This window comes from Trichechus manatus, unplaced genomic scaffold (genome assembly GCF_000243295.1).
Source record: "Trichechus manatus latirostris isolate Lorelei unplaced genomic scaffold, TriManLat1.0 scaffold00047, whole genome shotgun sequence".
In the NCBI taxonomy this organism is placed as follows: domain Eukaryota; kingdom Metazoa; phylum Chordata; class Mammalia; order Sirenia; family Trichechidae; genus Trichechus; species Trichechus manatus.
Window position 1 is genome coordinate 9,112,084 of NW_004443983.1, and position 22,347 is coordinate 9,134,430.

General features: G+C 37.7%; 1 protein-coding gene across 4 annotated transcripts in view; it reads right to left on the reverse strand.

The window, feature by feature from the left end:
* The window catches only part of DCP2 (decapping mRNA 2), a 53,226-nt gene extending 31,175 nt beyond the window's left edge, over positions 1-22,051 (reverse strand). Inside the window, exons 1-4 of one of the 4 annotated variants that reach the window (XM_004376988.2) lie at positions 21,798-22,051; positions 8,737-8,888; positions 1,368-1,495; positions 844-942 (exon numbers count right to left, since the gene is read on the reverse strand). In XM_004376988.2, coding sequence (XP_004377045.1) covers positions 844-942; positions 1,368-1,495; positions 8,737-8,888; positions 21,798-21,850 — 432 coding nt within the window. In that variant the 5' untranslated portion in view covers positions 21,851-22,051. Of the gene's footprint in view, positions 1-843; positions 943-1,367; positions 1,496-8,736; positions 8,889-10,335; positions 10,387-10,560; positions 13,704-21,797 lie in introns of those variants that run through there. The other 3 variants (XM_023731969.1, XM_023731968.1, XM_023731967.1) reach the window with 3 other exon arrangements.
* Positions 22,052-22,347: the final 296 nt, after the last annotated feature.

Consider the following 22,347-nt stretch of genomic DNA (forward strand, 5'->3'; position numbering starts at 1 on the left):
ACAATTGCAAGAGGATAGACGATGTCACTGAACTGTGCATGTAGAAATTTTTGAAATGGTGTATCTTTGGCTATGTATATTTTCACCAAAAAAAAAAAAAAGTTGGGAAGGGAGAGGGTTGACATGTTGACATGTCATAAAACAATATGTGTACTACTGTTTCATGAGAAACTATTTGTTCTGTAAGCCTGCACCTGAAGTACAATATAAAAAAAAAAAAAAAGGGAAAAAAAAAAAAAAAAAAGAACACCTACAAAAAATCTATAGCTCACATCATATCTAATGGTAAAAGACTATAAAAGCTTTCCCCTTAAGATCTGAAACAAGGCAGGGATATCCACTCTCACCACGTCTATTCAACATTGTACTGGTGGATCTAGCCAGTGAAGTAAGGCAAGAAAAAGATATAAAACCATCCAGATTAGAAAGGAAGATGTAAAACTGTCTTTATTCACAGACATGACCATTTATGTAAAAAAATCCAGCGGAATCTACAAAAACACTACTAGAAGTAAGTGACTTTAGCAAAGTTGCAGGATACAAAATCCTAAAGGTAAAGATGGAGATGATACCATCACAAAGAGTAAAAGATACACTATTAAAAAAAAAAAAAAGACAATGAAAGAAAATGGAAATGGGTAGAAGAATAAATGAGAGAGATGTAGAAAAAAGAATTAACAGTTATCTTATAAAAACATTATAAAAGGTAAGTTACTTCATCATGCAGTCAAGTTCTGGAAAACGGGTTAGACTGTCCAAACATGTAAGTCTATATCGCTTTAAAAAAACATACCCGGATCATAACAATCAAATGTTACAGTGTTTCAAAGTGTAGCAACTTACCTCTCTAGCAGCACAATCATGAGGAGCTTCCTCTTTATTCACTTTTCCTTTCGGAAATCCCCAGCCTGATTTTGCTAGGTATCCCTGAACCAGTAGTACCTATGAAACAAGCAGAGATAATACTAAAACCTGCCCTCTTTCCCAGGCTCCTTTCTAAATTAAAGGTGTTTTTTTCCTTAGTTAAGTGTAACTGTTACAACCAATAGTTTTATACAGTAGTTGGTTTAAGTATCCTCTACGAGTCTGAATATATGTACTACCATTAGTGTGAGGGCAAGCATTCTGTATTGTTTAAAATATTTCCTCAAAAATGAAATGACATCTCCTTGCACTAAGTCACACTGCAACAAGTATAAAATCCTAAGACCCAGAATGCAGACAAGCTAAATATGCAAGAATTTGGCCTTTTAGCACTAAAATCTAAGTATATTTTCAAACTTCAGTTCAAAATAAAATATATTTATTAATAAGATAAAAATCAATAACTGATCACCATTTCACTAAAAATCCTTTATTTCACTCACATTTTCAAGTGTCTCATCAAGAATAATTGCACCATATGTTGGTACTCCCATTTTATATTCTTTCCATTCATCCAAAACTTTTTCCACATCTTCGCCTTGTGGCAGCAAAAATGGACAATGACTGAAAAGTATAAGTAGTGTCAAGGAAACTACTTTCTCCGTTAATACAACTTCAGTACTTACAGAAAGAGTTCCATCTAAATCAACTGTGTATTTTACATGAAATTACTCATATCTTCAACTCGCCTAAGTTTTTTTCCACATTTGTTTTCTCTTAACCAAGACATTGTTAATAACTTCTGCATTTAGCCTGGACACAAAGATGAATCAAGAAAGTTTTGGGTATTCATTAGCCTTGGATCCCTAAGTTAACACAAATGAATTCTGAACCACGTGAACACAAGTACTTGTCATTATGGAAGCTGAATTCATCATACTGGAGTAAACAAACACTGAAACTGATAGCAAGAAATAGAAGTACAGTACACCTACATTGATGAGGGGTAGAAACCATCAAATGAACAACAAAAAAAGGTGAAAGTGGTTAACCATGGGAAGTAGAACTACAGATAAAGTTCTATACTGTTTGAATTTCTTTATCATGTACATGTATTGCTTTAATAGTTAAAAAATATTTTAATGAAGATTTAGTAAGGATTATAGAGAAAGGTTAAATTTAGGTATTAAGGAAAATACAGCCAGTTTCAAAATAAATTTGGCATGCCCCCAAAATGAGGCAGTATGATTTTTTTAAAAAAAGGAAATACAATCTAAACATACAATTTGTATGTATGCTTCAGGCTTCTAATACTCCATGTTAGCAAATGCCTCATCACTGTAACACTGTTAATTATGGAAAGTATGGGCAAAAATTATAACTTACGATAGTGTTTCTCAAAGTATCATTTATGATAACGTTTCTTAAGCATCCTGAAGTCCGCTATAAAAACTTATGTTCTGTGTTTTCATTTTCATGTTAATATAAAAACATGTAATATGGGTATATTTTCAATCATCCGGACGACCACTTATATCAAGTACTGCTACTTGATTTCAGAAGCCATAATGGCACTACTACTGTATTAACTGCTGTGGGCTATTAGAAACAAACGCAACCGAATATGCAATTGATGGGTTAGGGCCAAAGGACACATCCTAACAGGGAACAGAAAGAAAGGCTTCGTAACAGATGAAACAGAGAAGATGGTAGGAGAGCTGGTACTATAAGCACCTCAAACCCAAAACACCCTCAAAGAAGTCAACGTCATATTCACATTGTGATCAGGTCTGGTTTAAACACAAACATTAAATTCATGCTATTCATTTGAACTGCATGAGTTCTACAATTTTGTGTTTAAAACCTTGTTTTGTATTTTAACATTAGTTTGGTTTTTATAGTAGTATTAAGAACTAAAACAAACAAACAAAAAAAAACCAAACGTGCTGCCGAAGAGTCGATTCTGACTCACAGCAACCCTGTAGGATAGAGTAGAACTGCCCCACAGGGTTTCCAAGGAGTGCCTGGTGGATTCGAACCAGTGACCTTTTGGTCTGCAGTCGTAGCTCTTAATCACTACGTTACCAGAGTTTCCATTAAGAACGAAAGAGGCCTGCAAATAGCCCCCGCAAAAATCAACCATCGATAGCAACACTGTAGTTAAAACACAGGCATGAGATTCATCTCAATATAATTATTCCATGCCTTCACATTTTGGGAGAAAAAGAGATAAAGTTTGTGGATGCAACATTAACCATTCCATGAAGCTCTTACAGTTCTACACAGGCTTGCTAAGATTCTGAGAGGTACTTCCCAATAAAAGTCTGGCTTTAGATGTTTAATAAAATCCCTATGTGTTTTAAATTAAAGTCATCACAAAGTATAAATTTTAAATAAATGAATAATGTTTTCCATTAAAAAATTAACCACAGACACACTGATATAAAAAGACCCAGGAACAATGATAACTTCCAATTGTGCTTATCCAGTTTCTCTTTCCTTTCTCTTCCTCTTCCCTTCAATGTTCCTAATAATTTCAAGGGGCATCAGTTTCACACAAAAAGCTAAAACCTCCAACTGCTATCTTATTTTTCTACCCATTAAACAACTCTTTAAAATGAATAATAAAAAAAAGAAAGGTTTAGTGAGAGAAATTAAATCATCTGACTTAAGTTTGGAAACTTTTACAGACTTCGTTTATCTACTTTTTCTATCACAAGACCACAACAAAATAACTGAGTTGACTGAACCAACTAAAGTTCAAGATGCACTTGTAATTAATACTGAAAAGAACCCACCGAGTACTTGCTCAACTCCATACAATTAGCAAGTGACAAACTCAATCTTAGATGACATTAATTTCTCCACTGACCACTCTTCTACTCCTTCATATTTAACAGTACTTAATAGTACTTAAAAGGAGCCCTGGTGGCACAATGAGGGCTCGGCTGCTAAACAGTAGGCAGCTGGAACCAATCAATGGCTCCACAGGAGAATCTGCTCCCACAAAGATTACAGCCTAGGAAACCCTATAGGGGCAGTTCTACTCTGTCATATAGGGTTGCTGTGAGTTGGAATCGACTCCACAGCACACAACGACAGTACCTAAAATTCTTACATTCTTTATCTAACCAGTCTAACACATGCAGTCTCCATGAGTCAGAATTAACTCAATGGCAACTGGGTTGTCTGTTTTTGTTTTTGTTTTTGGCGGGGGAGGGAGGGGGAAATAGCAACTCAATTCAATCGCAGGGGTGGGAAGTTTTAAATTACCATTTGTATTTAATGAAATAATATATTCCATTAGAAAAAGCCTACAGCATACAGTGAATAATTATTAACTATTATTTCTAATTTTTACTGAAATTCTTACTTGACTACTATGATTTCCTTAACCTCATAACCAAATTACTTTGAGTCTTCAATCTGGACTACAGAGACTTCAAGAAAAGGACAGAAGGAGGTTTACCACCAGTTTACCAGTTGCCATGACTCAATTCAGACTCATAGCGATCACATGGGTGGAGACTGGTTAATAACAGAATGTGAGAATTTTAAGTACATGCTCACTTGGATTACCCATATTCTCTCTTTTCTCCAACAATTTGGTGGTTTTGACACTCTCTTTGATTTCAAACATTTTTGCAAAACCATGAAAAACCTGCTCTAGGAAGAAACAATCATCTGGACAGTAATCACCACCTCAAATTCAAACCATTATCTGAAATGACATCCATTTCCCCATGACAACTCATCTCAAACTCCAGTCTCAATTCCTTGATTTCCTTGTCCTTCACATCTACTCCCACTTCAGGGACCAACTTCCACACCAACACTCTAGACCTTCCCATCACTGGAACTATTCTGGCAATTTGATTAAAATAAAATACTCTGACCACAACCTTCTACAGCTTTCTTCACTATATTGTTACTCTACATCAGTCTTTGACTGTTTTCCTTTTCCCCTATTACTACCATCCTGTTTTTATTTTCTTCCATAAACTCCATGACCCATCACTTAACACTATTCTCAATTCCTTTTCCTCACAGTCCTCTGAATACAACTCCCTGACAAAACTTCAAACCTGGAGCAAATCCAAAATACCCAGGTTGCTGAATGCTTCTGAAAGAATAGTCCCTGGGTGGTACAAATGGTTAAGTGCTAGACTACTAACCAAAAGACTGGCAATTCAAACCTACCCAGAGATGCCTTCGAAGTAAGGCCTCGTGATCTGCTTCCAAAAGGTCTCAGCCTTGAAAACTCTTTGAAGCAGTTCTACTCTGCACACATGGGGTCATCCTGAGTTGGAATCGACTCGACAACAACTGAAGAAAAATCACAAGATTTTGGAACAGTTAGTAAATGACAGAGTTGGGAATCTGGCTCCGCAACGCATGCTACTAACTTTTACAGTATGCAGCCTCTCCACTCCAATATCCCCAAGGTATCACAAACAACTTGTCCATAACTGAGCCCACCATTTACCCCACGAAAATTATCCTCTTATATTTTTTCTATGAATGGGATACCACACCTATCCACTCAAAAAATTGCACAAACCAGAAACCTGGGTACCATCCTTTATTCTTCCTTCTACTTATTCTTAGACATTCAAGACATCACCAATTTTATCTCCTAAGTATCTTTCAAATTCGACCTCTTTAATTCACTTCTACAACAGGTTTACATTAGCCCTCTCATAAGTGAGTGAAATGAGGTAGGTTCCTAGTATCCAGTCCTGCCTTCCTCCAATTCACTGCTCACACTATTCCAAAGTACTCTTTTAAAACACCCTTTTAGAGAGAAATAAAGCAAATGAGGCAAAATGTTAACAATGGGCAAATTTGGATGAACGATATCAGGGCAGTTCACTGCAACAGTCTTTCAACTTTTCTGTAAATTGAAGTTTTTTTCCCAAAATAAAAAGTTTAATTAAAAAGATAATCTCCTGTATTCCTCTATTAGGGAGCCCTGGTGCCACAGTGGTTAAGCGCTTGGCTGCTAATCCATAGGTTAGGGGCTTGAACCCACCAGCCACTCAGTGGAATTAAGAAGATGTTGCAGTCTGCTTCCATATTAACATCACAGCCTTGAAACTCTACTCTGTCCTACAGGGTCCCTGTGAGTCAGAATCCACTCAATGGCAATGGATTTATTATTCCCCTAATGCTCCTATGGATAAAGTCGGAACAAATACGACCTATAAGACCCTTACTAACTTTAGCCCCCACCTAGCCCCTGACTAACTCTTCAGCATCATCTCCTGTCCTTCACCACCTACTCTACAATCAAATTATAGTTAACTTTTTTCACTTCCTTACACAGATCTTAGCTATCACTTCTTCCAAAGAAGGCTATCTAGCCCCCAAATCTGGGTTAGGTATTCCCTCTTCTCTGTTCCCAATGAACCCTGTACTACCCTACCATAATTTGCCATATAGTAACTTCCTTTCCTGTCTCTCTCTTCTTAGAGATGAAATATTATCCAGAACCCCAAAGTATGCGAAGTTGCACTGACAAACCCTAAGTCTCTGCAAACAGAGCAACACCACAAGAATGAGAGATCTGGCTGTTTTAATTGTGTTTCTTTAGTAGATAACTGTTTTAAAAGCAAAGTCTTCTATGTATTCTCACAGAGCCTATCACTGAGTCTGTAACAAACAGGGTACTCAAGATACTTCCATTCCCTTTGATTCCTCATTCATTTTTACATGTTTAATCAGACAAAAAGCTTGGTCATTTCATTTCTTCCTTTGAAATCTGTCTCCTATCAGTCTTTTCTTGGTCGTCCCGCTACTAGGGTACAGGACCTTATTGCTCCATATCTCAAGTACTGTATCAGTCCACATGACGTGCAAAATCTATCCTGCCAATTATTACCTTCTTGAATACCATTTTCAGATGATCTGAGTAATATTATTTACCCTTATTCAAAAACTTTCTGTGGTTAACAGTTATCTAGAACAGTGTTTCATCCACTTTCTGCAGAGCCCTAGGAGTTCATTTCAGGGGGCTCAGGGAAAGTGATCAGGAGCTGAGTGTGAGGGTATTTTAGGTGCCCTGCCCCTACTCTAACACTACCTTAGTACACTGGGCTTGTGGGTACAATTCTATTTGAACACATGATCCATGGTTAAAAACAGAGATCTACAGAATAAAAATCAAAGCACCTCAGCTCAAGATTTAAGAACTCTCACAATTCCCCCCTACATATCTTCCCATATGCATCTCCTACTATGGAGCTATTTAATTACCCTCTGTTCGATACAAATTAATTTACTTCCCAAGATATCCCTTATACTTTCCAACTTTCCAATTCTGCTTAATCCCTTTTCTTTCTTTATATAAACCTCATTTCTATTTAGAAAAATCCTATATTCTTTGAAAAATATAGCTTTGCCTAAAATCTTTCTTTTTCCAAATTCTAAAAACATTTAATATCAGGACCATTAGCAGTTCATCGTTTTTACCTTTTAACATAGCTTCTTTTAAAATCTTACAAATATTTGTGCAAATCTTTTACAATAAATAAATTCATATGCTTCTGTCTTATTTATTTAAAAAAAAAGAAAGAAAGAAAAAAGCCTTCTTGGAAGGCAAGGACTTCTTTGTATTTGCCACAGAACCAAAAATATTGCTTCAAGGCCATCTAAGACCCAACTACAGGTCTCTACTCACCAGGAGCAAAACGGTAAGGTAACGAAAAGCTCAGAGAAGAAACAAGTCTACACAATCCACAACCTCATCTACCCTGAGACCAGAAGAACTAGATGGTGCCACTGACTGTTCTGACCAGTCACAATAAATGGTCCCAGATAGAATGGGAGAAAAATGTGGAGCAGAACTCAGATTCTTATTTTTTTTTTTAAAAAAAAAAAAGGCAAGACAAACTGGAGCAGTAGAGAACAGAGGACTCCCTGAGACTATCGCCCTGAGACACAATTTAAACCTAGAACCTATCCTGGTATCACCCTTTTGCGAAATACCAGTGTCCAACAATACAAAGGATATTACCCATAATATCGGTGTTCTACTTAAAAGCCATCAGTATGAGAACTAAAGGTCAACAATTACTCAAAAGTAAAGATGAGAAGATAAGGGGGCAGGGAAACTAGAGTACTGGAAATGGAACAAACAGAACAAAGAGAATTCTGACACATTGTGATAAATATAACTAATGTCACTGAACAGTTTGTGCAGAAATTGTCAAAACGGGAACCTAACTTGCTGTGTAAACTTTTACTAAAAATTCAATAAAGTTTAAAAAATAAATACATACTGCTTCGAACATGTTGTCATTGTTGTGTGCCGTCAAGTCAATTCCAACTCATAATGACCCTATACGACAGAGCAGAACTGTCCCCGTAGGGCTTCCTAGGCTGTAAATCTTTACAGAAGCAGATCACCAGGTCTTTTTTCTCGTGGAGCCTCTGGTGGGTTCAAACCACCAACCTTTAGGTTAGCAGCCCAACGCTTAATCATTGCACCTCTAGGGCTCCTTGCTTTGAACATAGTATTTAATAATTATTTAAGAAATTTCTCTCCCACAAAGATGATGATTTGACTAAAGATTATCTGGTTAAATGCAACAAGAGAAAAGTAAACCACAGATCAGTTCTAAAATAAGCTACCTTTAATTACCTAAAAAAAAAAAATTTAATTTAATTCTAATCATCAGTAAATATTTCAAGGGGTCTGTATTAAGAACAATATAAATAATTTGCGGCTACTATTTACATTCAACCATTTTCAGAAATCAAATATGTTTTCTCTATAGGCTATAAATCTCAAAGACAAGCAAAGGGAAATTTGTGCTAAAATATTTTATTAACAAGAATGAAAGACAACCATTACACTAATAAAAAGGATATCAGCTTTAGCAAAGTCTCTTATCCCACACTGAGGTAATCCTGGTGTGTTCTGCATGTAGAAATCCAAGTAAAACCAATGGGCAAGTTCAATCTGAAAACACACTCGGATTGCATTGTCTCTTTCCTCGCTCGGAATATGCAAGATAAATCGGCTGTCAAAAAATAAAACACACATAAAAATTACATTTACAAACCGTAACAATTTATTTTAGTCAGTTAACTGCTTCATCCCTGACCCATCAACGCAGAAGAGGGACCAAGAGCAATTCTGATCAAGGAAGCAATATCTGGGGAAAATTATTACAGAGAAAACAAGTCTTAAAAAAAAAAAAGAATATATGACATGTATCTCACTCCTAAAAGACTTCAAGAGCCCATTTACCCCCTGTTCACAAGTACAGAGATAAACTAACAAAGGTGAACAAGAAAACAACCTTTACCAGGAGTTCCTCCAATGTCTGGTAACATTTCCAAGGGCATATATCAAATAAATATACACTATATGTACACATGTACTTATGTGGTGATTAAGATAAGCCAAAACCAAACCCACTGCCATCCTTTTATGTTAAACAGACAAATCAAAATTTATATATCTAAGTGAAAGTCATCCACAGCAGTCACCTCAAGCAGCTACCAATCACATCTTCCACTATTAAGCATTTTTTCTAGCAATCTTTGAAAACATTTTAAAGTACACAAAAAAAGGCCACTGGTTTTTAAAATCACAATTTTTTAAGATAAAAATGTTTAACCATTTAATTTACATTATTAACTTAACTATGGTCCAAATGATCTTTGGTTGTCTCCAAGTTTCAAATCAAATCTCAAAAAAAAATACTTTTAAATTAAAAAATAATGTAATATTCCAATAAGGGAATGATTAAGTAAGTGATAGGACAAATGCATGCACAGTAATCTACATTTCAATATGGAAAAATTCTGCAGAAAAAGGAGCTTAAATTTTACATACACTACAGTAAAATGTATAACATGCTACCTTAATGACATTATCTAAGATATAAAATTTAAACTTTTCTGTAGGGTATCTGGGATCTGGTCCTTGCCCATGTGCCCAACCTCTTCTATCACTCTGTGAGACTCTTTATATATAGCCAGAGATGCCTAATTTTTGAAGGTGCCCTAAGTTACCATCCATATATATGTACCCTCCTATTCTCGTGTCCATCTAGCAAACCTCTAATTCATCCTTCAAGACTTACACTCACTCTTCTAGAGATAAACCAGACTCCTATGAACAGACTTTTACACTGTCTTAGACTCTCCATTTCAGCAATTATCTAATTTTTATAATTGTCCATAAACCCTTCTAAATTAGTTCACTGAGGTAGCATACTGTATCTTTGCAACTTTTTATCCCCAGAGCCTAGCAAATTGTCTGGCACATACTGATAATTAAAATTTATCTTTTAAATGCTTATATAGGTTTCCATTCCTGGCAAAATGGACTAAGGACACTCCAATTTGTCCCTCCCATAAATTACAGCTTAAAACCTGGAGAGAATGCATACAGCAGCTATTTGAGGGCTCTAAAAAGTAAATAGTAACAAGAAAATTAAGGAAGAGGTAGTCCTCAACTTATGATGTGGTTCCATTCCAACGATCCTGCTGTAAGTCAGTTCTGACATAAGTCGAAGACCTTTTTTTTTTGTTTTTTGTTTTCATTATTATTGCCTTTTATCATCAGTATCTTTATAAGGCCAATCTTCATTTGTCTTTGGAAGATGCAAAAGTTACATATAAATTTACAGATATATTTTAATACATACATACATAAAAAATCCACTAATCATAAAAATTTACCCCAATGATAAAGAAGAGTTGAATGATGCTGACATTTTGTCAGCTGCAGTAATAACTCCACTTGTGGAAGGCTCTGGATCTTCTGGATTATCCCTGGGAATGGGGATGGCATTTCTAGTCAGAAAATTAGTGGAGTTGTCTGTATGGTCCTTGTCTTTTTTTCTTCATATATTTCGCAGTAACATCTCACTGCTTCCTAAACCTGCCTATTGACTTTATTAGCAAAGCAATCAACATTTGGGTCCATGTTTTCAAGCAACTGAAGCTCCTGATTTAGTTTAGAAAAAAGTTCGGCTAATCCTTTCACTGTAAAAATTTTTGACAACTTCTCTCCTTCGTCTTCCTCACTATTTCTTCAGCATTTCTTTCCTCTGTTACACAGTAGTGTTTTGAACAGTCAATCATAAAATTGGACATCTGTGAATGAACACTTGAGAATAACATTAGCAAATTACAGGCTGCAACACTGTATGTAGTACATATTACTAACGATAAGATGTATCAAAAAAAGTGGGGGGAGACAGTTTTAAGTGCAGTTCATTGTAACTCAAATACATGGCAAATTGGGGACTACCTGTATTATAAGTAAATTTACCACTCCCAAACCCCTTCCCCAAAAAGTACTCCCAGGCCTGGATGGAGAGGGGGCCTAGAAGTGGGCATCAGCAGGGACAGAGAGTTCCAGGAGAAGCCCTCTAGTGGCACCGGCCTCAAGGACCAAGAAAGGGGAATAAAGGGGTCTCCTAACACTCTGAAGTCAGTAAGGGAAACTCCCCCTTTCTTCTCTTCTCCATTCTCTTGCACTCCAGTCCCCAAGCAATCTCATGATGATTCCAGAGGTGGCAACAACAGTGGCAGCAAGGGGGATCCACAGAGGCTAAAAGACAGGAACCTTCCTCTCCACTTGCTACAACTGTGGCCCCAAGAGAGTAGGGTCAACTTCTATTGCTTTTTCTCTTTCTTTGTTCTCCAGCTGCTTGGTCCCAAACAAGGGCACAGTTGAAGGAAGTACACAGCAGAGTAACTTTCTGGTCACAGGGCCAAAAAGGGGAGGTCCAGGGAAACAGACCAATAAAGTTGTTTATGAATTCAGGGCGCATCCCCAATCTGCACAAGCTTGGATTAGATTCTAACAGCATACCATAAACTTTGAGAAGTGAACTATGAGACAGATCACTACACAGGTCCCATATTGATCACTAGGTGGTACACACAGGACACATCCAAAGAACACTGTAAAGACTAGCCTTTTTAATCTAATCTTATTTATCTCCGTGTCTCAAAAAAAAACCCACCTACTATTTATTTTCTCAGTTTGGGGCATTTCCTATTGACTTCCACTACAGTAAATGAGGAATAACTCTATTCTCATTCCCATTCCGTACACCCTTCTCATTTCTCCATTCTCCCAACAAAATTATATCATCATTTTGGTTAAGTCACGGTTTCTCAACCTTAGCACTACTGACATTTTGGGGCAGATAATTCAATGTTGTGAAGGGCTGTCCTGGGCCTTGTAGGATGTTTAGTAGCATCCCTAGCCTCTATCCATTAGATGGCAGTATCACCCACACAATTGTGAAAACCAAAAATGTCAGATATTGCCAAATGTTCCCTGGGAGAAAAGTCACTCCAGTTGAGAACTACTAGGTTAGATCAACATTCAGTCTCTGCATTATTATGACTCTATAAACACAATTCACAACTAAGCCATATGGTAAACCATGATTTTTCTCCTTTCCTGAACAATTCTTGTTCTCCTTGTAATTAATGATTGTCTCTTCTTTTGCTTCATCTTCTCTGTACTTGTCACTAATTCAACCCTCCATTTCTCTAAATGTTTCTCAAGATGCTCATTCACATGCTTCAGTTTCACCTTGAAGCTTTTCCTAGAGCATTCTGACCTGTTCCAATCTGGACTGGTTGCCCTCTACACCTAGTATACATCTGTCATTCTACACCATCTCTTTACTAGCATCCTGTGGTTTCCTATGCCTCTATCCTATATTAGATCTCATGTTTCTTGATCCTGTCTCCCTTCTCCTTCATCTACTTTGTTTTCATGAAGCACATTCTCCCATACCTTTTGGAGTTAGGATAGAGGGAAGATAAATATTGAGATATTGTACATCTGAAAATATCTTTACTACATCCTCACTTAATAATTTGGCAGAGTAAAGAATTCTAAGTTGGAAATCATTTGCCTTCAGCATTTTGAAGACATTGCTCCCTGCTTTCAGTTTTAATGTTGAGAAGATTTAAGCCAGTCAGACTCTTAATCCTTTGTATATGGATACCCTCTGTCCCCAGTGTTCTGAAACTTCCCAGTGTCTATTTTTTATCCAAGGAGTCCTGGCGGTGCAGTGGTTAAAAGCACTCAGCTGCTAACCAAAAGGTCAGCAGTTCGAATCCATCAGCCACTCCGTGGGAGAAAGAGGTGGCAATCTGCTCCCAAAGATTTACAGCCTTGGAAACCCTACGGAGTAGCTGAGTTGGACTCCACTTGACAGCAGTGGGTTTGGTTTTGGTTTTTATTTTTCACCCCTGGGTTGACCATTCAATGGATCCTAACTAGAACTGAAGCCCTTCAGCGCTGAAGTTTTCTTGAATTATCTTGTTGATGATTTCCTCCTGCTCTCCATTCTATTTTTCTGGACCTCCTGAACTGAATTCACTTATGATTCTTGTCTTTTCTGTGATATTTCCTACCTCTGATTTTTCCCTGTCTACTTTCTGGGGAATTTCCATAACTTCACTTCCAACCCTTTACTGAGGTTTTTGTTTCTGCTCTCGTATTTTTAGTTTCCAAATGCTCTTTCTAGTTTTTTTTTTAATTATGCTTTTATAGCATATCCTGTCCTTATTTCATGGTTGCAAAAAATCTACCCCTCGAAAGAGATCAATGTAAGTTTTGTTTGTTTTTAAGTTTTCTTCTGTTTGCATAGACTGATTCTTCCCAGTTGCTGTTAATTTTGATCTCTACGTTTCATGTTAAGAGGCCTTTCTCAGATGTTTATACTTAAGCATGTTAGACCACAAAGCTGTTTAGGAGGCTTATCAAACTATGAGGCATAATTTTTTTTTTCCAGTAGTACACAAATTGTTTTAAGACATTGGTTAACAACCCCACAACATGTCAACCCTCTCCCTTCTCAACCTTTTTTTTTTTTTTTGGTGAAAATACACATAGCCAAAGATAAACCATTTCAAAAATTTCTACATGCACAGTTCAGTGACATCAACTACACTTTTCCAATTGTGCTGCTATTCTCACTTTAGATGAAGGCTTACAGAGCAAAATAGTTTCTCATTTAACAGTCAGTACACATGTTGCCCTACGACAATGGTTAACAACCTCACAACACATCAACACTATCCTTACTCAACCTTGGGTTCCCTATCACCAGCTTTCCTGTCCCCTTCTGCCTTCTGGCCCTTGTCCCTGGACTGCTGTGCCTCATTAGTCCCATTTGGTTTTATGGGGCTGTCCACTCCCCAGCTGAACGGTGAACCTCGGAAATGACTTCACCACTGAGCTAACAGGGTGTCTGGGGCCATACTCTCGGGGTTTCTCCAGTCTCCTTTAGGCCAGTAAATCTGGTCTTTTTTTTTGTGAGTTAGAATTATGTTCTACAACCTTCTCCAGCTCTGTCCAGAACCCTCTGTTGTGATCCTGGTCAGAGCAGTCAGTGGTGGTAGCCGGACACCATCTAGCTGTACTGGACTCAGTCCGGTGGAGGCCTTGGTAGCTGTGAACCATTAGTCCTTCAGACTAATCTTTTCCTTGTATCCTGTTCTCTTCATTCTCCCTTGCTCCCGAAAGGATGAGACCAGAGGAGTATCTTAGATGGCTGCTAACAGGCTTTTAAGACCCCAAACGCTACTCACCAAGGTAGAATGTAGAACATTGTCTTTATAAACTGTGTTATGCCAACTGAGCTAGATGTTCCCCGAGACCATGCTCCCCACAGCCCTCCACCCAGCAATTCAGTCCCTCAAGGAGTTTGGATGTGTCTATGGAGCTTCCATGACCTTTCCTTGTACAAGCTGTGCTGGTTTCCCCTGTATTGTGTACCGTCTATGAGGCATAATTTAAGGGGATATGACTGATCCATTTAGTTGAGGAAACTTCACTGTCAGTATTCTTAGGTCTTTCTTTTGGGGCCGGTCAGACTGCCTACAGAATAATCTTTCCGTCTTCTGCCTGGAAGGTAAAGACCTGGTGTCATACTCCAGAAGCTGAGTAGGGGACGAGGGCAGGGTTCTCAGCATACAGGACGCATAAATCTGGTTCTCCCACTTTTCAGTATTCTCTCATTCCAGAGTAGATTAACACTACTACAGCAGTCTCTCATTTAGTTCTTTGAGGTCTGCTAAGTCTCATACCATTTTCTGTTTGTTTTAATTTTCAGAATTTTGTTGCTTATGTCTTCACCCACTCTTCCCTTTCCTGAGGGTTTACGTATTTAAAATAAAAAAACCTACTGTTTTAGTGGAGTTTCGGAAGGAAGGAAGCAAAAGTAGATGTTTGTGTTCAATCTACCATCTTTACCCAGAAATCTTCATTTTAACACATTTCCAGAGGATATCAGCCACAATTTAAAATGTGATAAATGCCTCAAACAAGGAGAAAGTCAATCCCACCCCCATCCCAACACATCCCCAAGTGGAAAAAAGGTAAACTGGGAATAAGAAATGGGGCAAAAAACACTGGGTAATGGCAAGGTCTGTTCATGTAAAAAGAAGAGTGTCCGCTCCTGACAGTCAGATGTTTCCCCTACAATGGGAAAGGGAAGAGGGAATGGGGAATGGACGGACACAACACCTGATGGTTCTTTTCTAACTTTAGCAGATAGAGTGAGTGATGACACCCCAGAGCAAAGCTTCCACACACTAGCATCTGAAGGGTCCCTAGCAGAAGAGCCAGCTCTGTATCTACTCACATAAAGGAAAAGCCTATCAATAAACAAGCTCTTCTACAGCCTCATCTTAAATATAAAAAGACAACCAAGAAATCACCTAACATCTAAGGAAAAACTGGGACAGGGCAAAGAAAAAATTAAACAAGCCAAAAACGGACCTTGAAGAAAATGTAATTCAGGAACCAGAAGAAAACAGGGGTGGGGAATGGAACTAATTATAACTAAGGTCTTCAAAGAAATTTCCTTTTTCAGAGCAGCTCTATTTATTTATTTTTGAGGCACACTCAGAGAATACACTCCCTTATAAATTAAAACTATCATTACTAAAATAAACTCAATAAAAGCACCGGCGGGGTGGGGCGGGGCGGTGGGTATACAACAGAACTGAGAGTGGATGTCTATAACAAACGTATAGATGCAAGGGAAATTGAGCATTTAGAAACTATGGGGGGTGGGGGGAGGTGATGGATGGACAACAGAATCATAGTCCAAATGTGAAGCAAAAACCCAAAATTAGAACAGAAATCCAGTCAAAAAAATGTTTTTTTCAAGAAGAGCGGGAAGAAATCAAGGTGTATGCTTCCTTCCCAAAAGGAAAGCTAAAAGGTAGCAAGCATCATTTTGACCAATTTGTAGACTACAAGGAGACTCCACTTGGACACTCTCCCTTAAGATCCCTACAAAGGAATCTTAACAATATCCCTATGAAAAAGACATAAAATCCTAGTCTCTACACTGAAAAAATATTTTACAGTGTTATACTAACAAATGTTATTCTTATTGGTTCACTTTTGCAATCAATCAACTGTAAAAAGTACAAGGGACTTCATTCGGATTGCAAACTGGAATGTAAATAAGTCAATTTTCACTGTTGGCAATAGTTACATTCTATAAAGTTACACTGTGAACAATGAATTAGCCAATACCTCTGATCACATCATTTTCGTCAACTGATCAATACATAACCTTGTTTTATGTATGTGTGTTTGTTTCAAGGCTCCTTACTTAATATATACTGTTAATTCATTAACACTGAACTCACAGTCAACAGCACTGTAACTCGTGCCTGAACAAAGCCTACTTAACACACATTTTCTCCATAAGGTACATCACAGCCTTTCTGCACTTAGGTACACTTCAGCACTATGCTTGGGGGCCATTTTAAATAGCAAAATGACCAACAAAAAGCACAAAAATGTGGAAAAATATTGCACGAAAAGGACACTTGTTTACAGTATAAGAGCTGAAACTGGAAGATAAGTGTGTTGCCTATTCAGCTTTAGGTGGGAATGTGCACCTCGGGCAACTCAAATTTCTCACCACTCTACGCATGTCTGCAAATGACCGTGAAAACACATGAGTATTGATTTTGGGGCTACAAATAAACTTTAGCGAGTAGGCAAATTTGCAAACACAGAATCTGTGAATAATGAGGATTAACTGTATTATCAAGCTTAATATTTTTAAATTCACCTAGAGAGAGAAGCTGAAGGAATGGGTAAGAAGAAAATGGAAGAAAAGACAGGACATTAAATTGCCTCACCTCATCAAGCAGAGAGTTAAGAGATTCTATCTCATAAGTTTATAAAACAGAAATATAATGTGAAGTATACAAAGGTACCCAATAAAACAACTTAAAACAGTGATACAATCATATTGGAAGTAGGGCAAGGGCAACAATGGGTATGGTAAATTAAACCTTTACTTAATATCTAAGAAGATAAACTAAATCCTTAAACATCTAAAGTTGATAAAATAAGAAATCAGTACAAGTATATCCAAAAATAGTGAAGTACCTAACAGGGAATCCAATACGAAACAGGTAAAAGTAGATGCCTTGGAAGAGCAGTACAGGGACAGAAACGAGTAGAACAGGAGGCTGCTGCTTTTCGTTTATAAACTCTTTGTACTGTTTGGTTGTTTTTAAACCATTTGCATTAGGACTTTAATAGTTAAAAGCTGTAAATAGTAAAAAAAAAAAAAATCTGCCTTCAGCATTATGCTCTTTTAAGAGCTACCTGTATGGGGTCAAAGTGACAACAGCAACTTTTAAAGATTAGACAGAAACCTTGGGGGCAGTGAGTTTATTTTAACTTGGGAGGAACAACTCAGAAAAAGAGGGTGAGAATGGTTGCACAACTCGAAGAATATAGTCAATGTCACTGAATTGTACATGTAGAAATGGTTGAAGTGGTATGTTTTGCTCTGTATATTCTCAACAACAACAAAAAATCTTTTTAAAAAACAGTTAAAAGCTGATGAGTTAAGGAAGTTTATAATAAAAAGGAAATTTAGATAAATGAAAATTACACATATTTCATACTTTCATTTTGTGACTGTTCTGGCCTGCTTTAAAAATTAAATGTGTATACGTGTACACACACACGCACGTGTGTTTTATGCACGTGTATATACAAACACACATAATACACCTACACTAATAGCTGAAACAAAACGCTTTCTACAATAATTTGTTATTGCTTCTCTACCTCACAAAATGGCATCTTTTCAACGGAACATTAGCACAAGGAAAGGCAATTAGTTTAAAAATGCTTCAGTAGAATTCAACACTAAAATGGCAAGCTGAAGATGAACAAATTATTTAATTAATCTATTATATAACCAAAACAGCAGCAACATTAGTTGCCAGAAAATACCTTTATCCTTTTAACACCGGAGTTGCCTCACTAATTCTTTAATAAAAGGGCCTTTAAAAAATTCCAAGCATTTCCTTGAAAGAGAAACAAATGGCCAAACTGCAGTTTTCAGTTTTTACCTTAAAAACATACTTTTCATTTCTCTGATAAGTGACCTTAAATAGTACTGAAAAACTCTGTACTTGGCTTTTTATTTCTTTCTGGTGACAACACACAACAAAACATATACCAATTTAACAATTTTTACAAGTACAGTTCAATGACAATGGTTACATACTTCACATTGTCACCATTCTGTCTCTACCTATATTGTTTCATCACCATTAACTTAGACTCTTTGCCCTTTAAAATTCTCTTCTGTGCTTTAGAGTTACTGTTGTCAATTTGATCTCATACAATCTTTAAAAGAGCACAATGTTCAAGGCAAACGTATTTACTAATTGAGCTATATCATAAATCTTTTAATGTCAAAAATCATGGTGCACCAAGTCCTGCAGATTTATATTTTTATACATACATTTCTAATTACAGAGCAATGTGCGTTCACTAGAACATTGTAGACTTCCCTTCCTCTCTAATTCCATTCCATCCTGAAGTAACCAGTGTTAGTAGTTTGGTGTATATTCTTCCAGATTTTTCCTGTGCTTACGCAAATACACGCACATACACAAAGAACATTTTAAAAAGGGGCATCAAATTACGAAATAAGCAGTACACTCAATAGTATCTTGTGTACATCTTTTCGAAACATAAGTATTTTCCCCCAGCAAGCTGCCTTAGAAATTTCTAACGGCTGCACAGTACTCCAGTAAATGAAATGTTGCATATTAAACCATAAGTAACATTCCATGTCTTAGGTACTAAGCAGTCTAATAAGTGTTAAAGTCACATTTTGAAAATTTAAGTCTCCTGCTCTAATTTTTCACATGAAAATAAACCTCAAGTTTTACATGTCTCCAAAACTTATTAATATTATGGGAATGATGGAGAGATTGCTTTAGAATAAAAGATGCTAAAAAAAATAATTATGTGTGTGTATATGTACATGTATATGAAAAACTGGAGTAGGTAGGATTAGCAGGAATATGTAATCTATAAAAAAAACCTTCTAAATACACTAATAATAAGCTGTATAACTGGAAGGAAGAACAAGAGTCTAAACGAAATTCATAAAATTAAGAATACAAGCGCAAAGTACCAAAAATTAAACCTCTTCCAATTGAAGTTTTATTTTTATAGAAATGGAAACAAATTCTAAGCGCAAAAAATTTTTGAAAAAACCCCAATCAAAACTAGAATTAACATTAAAAATATTTAAAGTAATCAGTAAAGATATAAACATTAATTTGAAAATGGTATTACTTTTAAAACTTTAAGTTTTAAGAAATGGTTATTTGATTTCATTATTAGTTTAGCCAGTGGCTAGCCCTAATTGTTAAACACATCATCGTTAGTTGTAGAGAGGAAAAAAAAAAACAGATTACTTGGATAAACTTTTTTCTTAAAGGAAAAAAAAAGTTAACTGTATTCCAAATGACCTGCAAAAGAAAACAGCTTAAATACGCTCACTGGAAAACCAAATAAGTAACACTTAACAGATGCTGAACACACTGTTTGCAAAACACAATATAATTGTTTTGTGAACAGATTCCATACATAAAATCAGTCACCTTCCTAATGGCCGTTAAGACTTCCTTAAATGATGTAATCCTTGGTAATATACAAATTAAACTCAATACTAGTAGGAAAACTTTAAATTAGTTTAGATGCCCTGTAAAATGTGTAAGGTCACCCAGTCTTCTTCTAAATCAATTCTTATCACTATTAATCCATACGTCATTATTGCTCACCTTTCCAAACAGCCATCTGAATATTTTTCCAATAATATGCACATCCTTTTAAAAATATTGGAAACATGAAGAAGAAAATAAACATCATATTCCCACTTTTGGTAGATGTTCCTCTAGTCATTTATCCACATACAAGTTTTTTTTTTTTCTTTTCTCACCAAATTTGGAATCATGGAAAATAAAGTACCTTTTAAACTTTTAAGTGGTTCATTTGAACCTATCATTTCTAAAAATTATAATTAAACATCACCAAAGAAGTACAGTGTCAGTAGTTCTTATTAGTCGCAAAATTAGTCCATTTATTTATATACATGTACTTTTCTTTTGTGAGGTTTAAAATGTTACTTAACTCCCTATTACATCCGCCTCGTGCAGGAGAAAAAGCACAGGCACTGGAAAGAAAAGGGTCTACGGTGCAAATCCTGACTTTCTCAATTTCAGTGAATGTGACCTCGTGTAAATTACCTCTCTGTTCTGATGAAAATGGAAATAATTGCACCTACTAAATAGGGTTATTGCGAGAATTAAATAGAATGATAACATGTGAAAGGAGCACCTAGTGTTCACAGACTAGAAACTCCACCAACAATCGCTCTTTCCTTCCCATTTAAAAAAAAAAAAAAAAAAAGCGTGAATACGACACCACTACTAGAAGTTAGACCTACAAGTCGGGAGCTGTGGGTGGTGCAATGGTTAAGGCGATGGACTGCTAACTGAAAGGTTGGCGGTTTCAAACCACCAGCGGCTCCACGGAGAGAGAGACGGCAGTTAGCGTCTGTAGAGGTTTACAGCCTTGGAAACCCTAGGAGCTCACTATGGGTCGGAAGTGAATCGACGGCAGTACGCGTAACTAAAAAGGGCGCTATTTTATCAGAGTTTTCACTCATTTGCAATCTAACTTATTTCACAACTCACGTACACCCGGCGAGAGCCCTAGCTATTACTGCACCTAAATTTTTACTTCAGAAAATATTTTAAGTCCAATTGTACACGTGTTTGGCTATCTGAAATCACAGCCGATAAGCTTAAGCAGAAAATTTCTTTTATAAAAGTATCCCATGACTTAAAACCATGTAGTTGAGAATTTCCTTTAAGAAGGATAATTAAGAGATGAAAAGAAAAGCAGCTCTAAACTCTCCCTTCCCCCAAACGGTAAGTGTTGGGATGAACAAGAGATTTTTTTTTTTTTTTTTTGGCGTCCCTAGGTGGTCACGAAGAATAATTAATTAATTCTTTATATGAATTTACAGAGAACACCAACGACGTCTAAGAATACAGGGAGAGCACGGTAAGTAAATTTGAAAACTGCTCCTGGCGTAGTCCGGGCACCCGAGATTCTAAAACTTAGAACAGTGGGGTCGTTCTACAGAATCCGGGAATGAGAGAGAGGAAAGAGGTGGAAAAACGGTCGGTGAAACTCAGAGAGGCAAAAAAAAAAAACAATGGTAGGGGGAAGGGGAGGAGGCAGCCGGAAAACGCCAAAGCTTTGGGGAAGCGCCTCCACATGCGGGAAAGCAAAACAGCTGTGGAAATAGGAAAATGAGGAAATTCTGGGTACTCCGCGGGGAAGGATGGGGGGGGGCTGTGAGAAACAGGGAGGCTGCGGAGGAAAAAGAGGGGTGGTGTCGTCTGAGAGAAAGGTCGACAGTAAAAAGCGGGCAGCGGCGGGACAGGAAAACGAGGACATGGGTATCAGTGGCGGGGAAAAGACCAGGAGGAGTCTGGAGGTCGGCAGATCTCAGAGAACACGGAGATCGAGAAGGGGACGACACGGAGCGTGGCCGAGGCAGCGCGGGGCGCCGCGGTACCTGCAGAGATCGTCCAAGACGCTGCCGGGAATTTCCACCCGTTTGGTCTCCATGATGTGGACCCACAGCAGGAGCAGTGCATCCCGGCTCCTCGCGGCCGGGGACCGAGGGTACAGCACAGAGACTCCGGCTCGCCCGAAAGCGAGCAGCGGTAGTAGCTGCAGCAGCGGCTCCAAAGAAGAGCAGAGGGGGAGGGGGTGGGGGCGGGACCCGCTCACTTGCGTCCGGGTTCCTCAGCGTTGGACCCCGAGGCTGGGCCGAGGCACAAGCGGAACTCCAGGAGCCTCGCCCACGCTCTGCTTGAAAGGTCCAATGGGAAGCTGGAGAATCGGAGCCTGTGTACGCAAAGCCAATGAGACGTTTGTTTATTGGCTCGTCGTCGCCAATCCGTCTTCAAGTGGCTCAGTTGCTGCTCAGAAAACCAACTTCCCGCCGCCTGTGACGGAACCCCCGTGGTGGATATGCGCATGCGCGCCATGCCGCATTTTTCACAGCTAGGTAGCCTAGAGGAAGCCCTGGTGGCGTAGTGGTTAAGCGGAAGTCGAGAGTG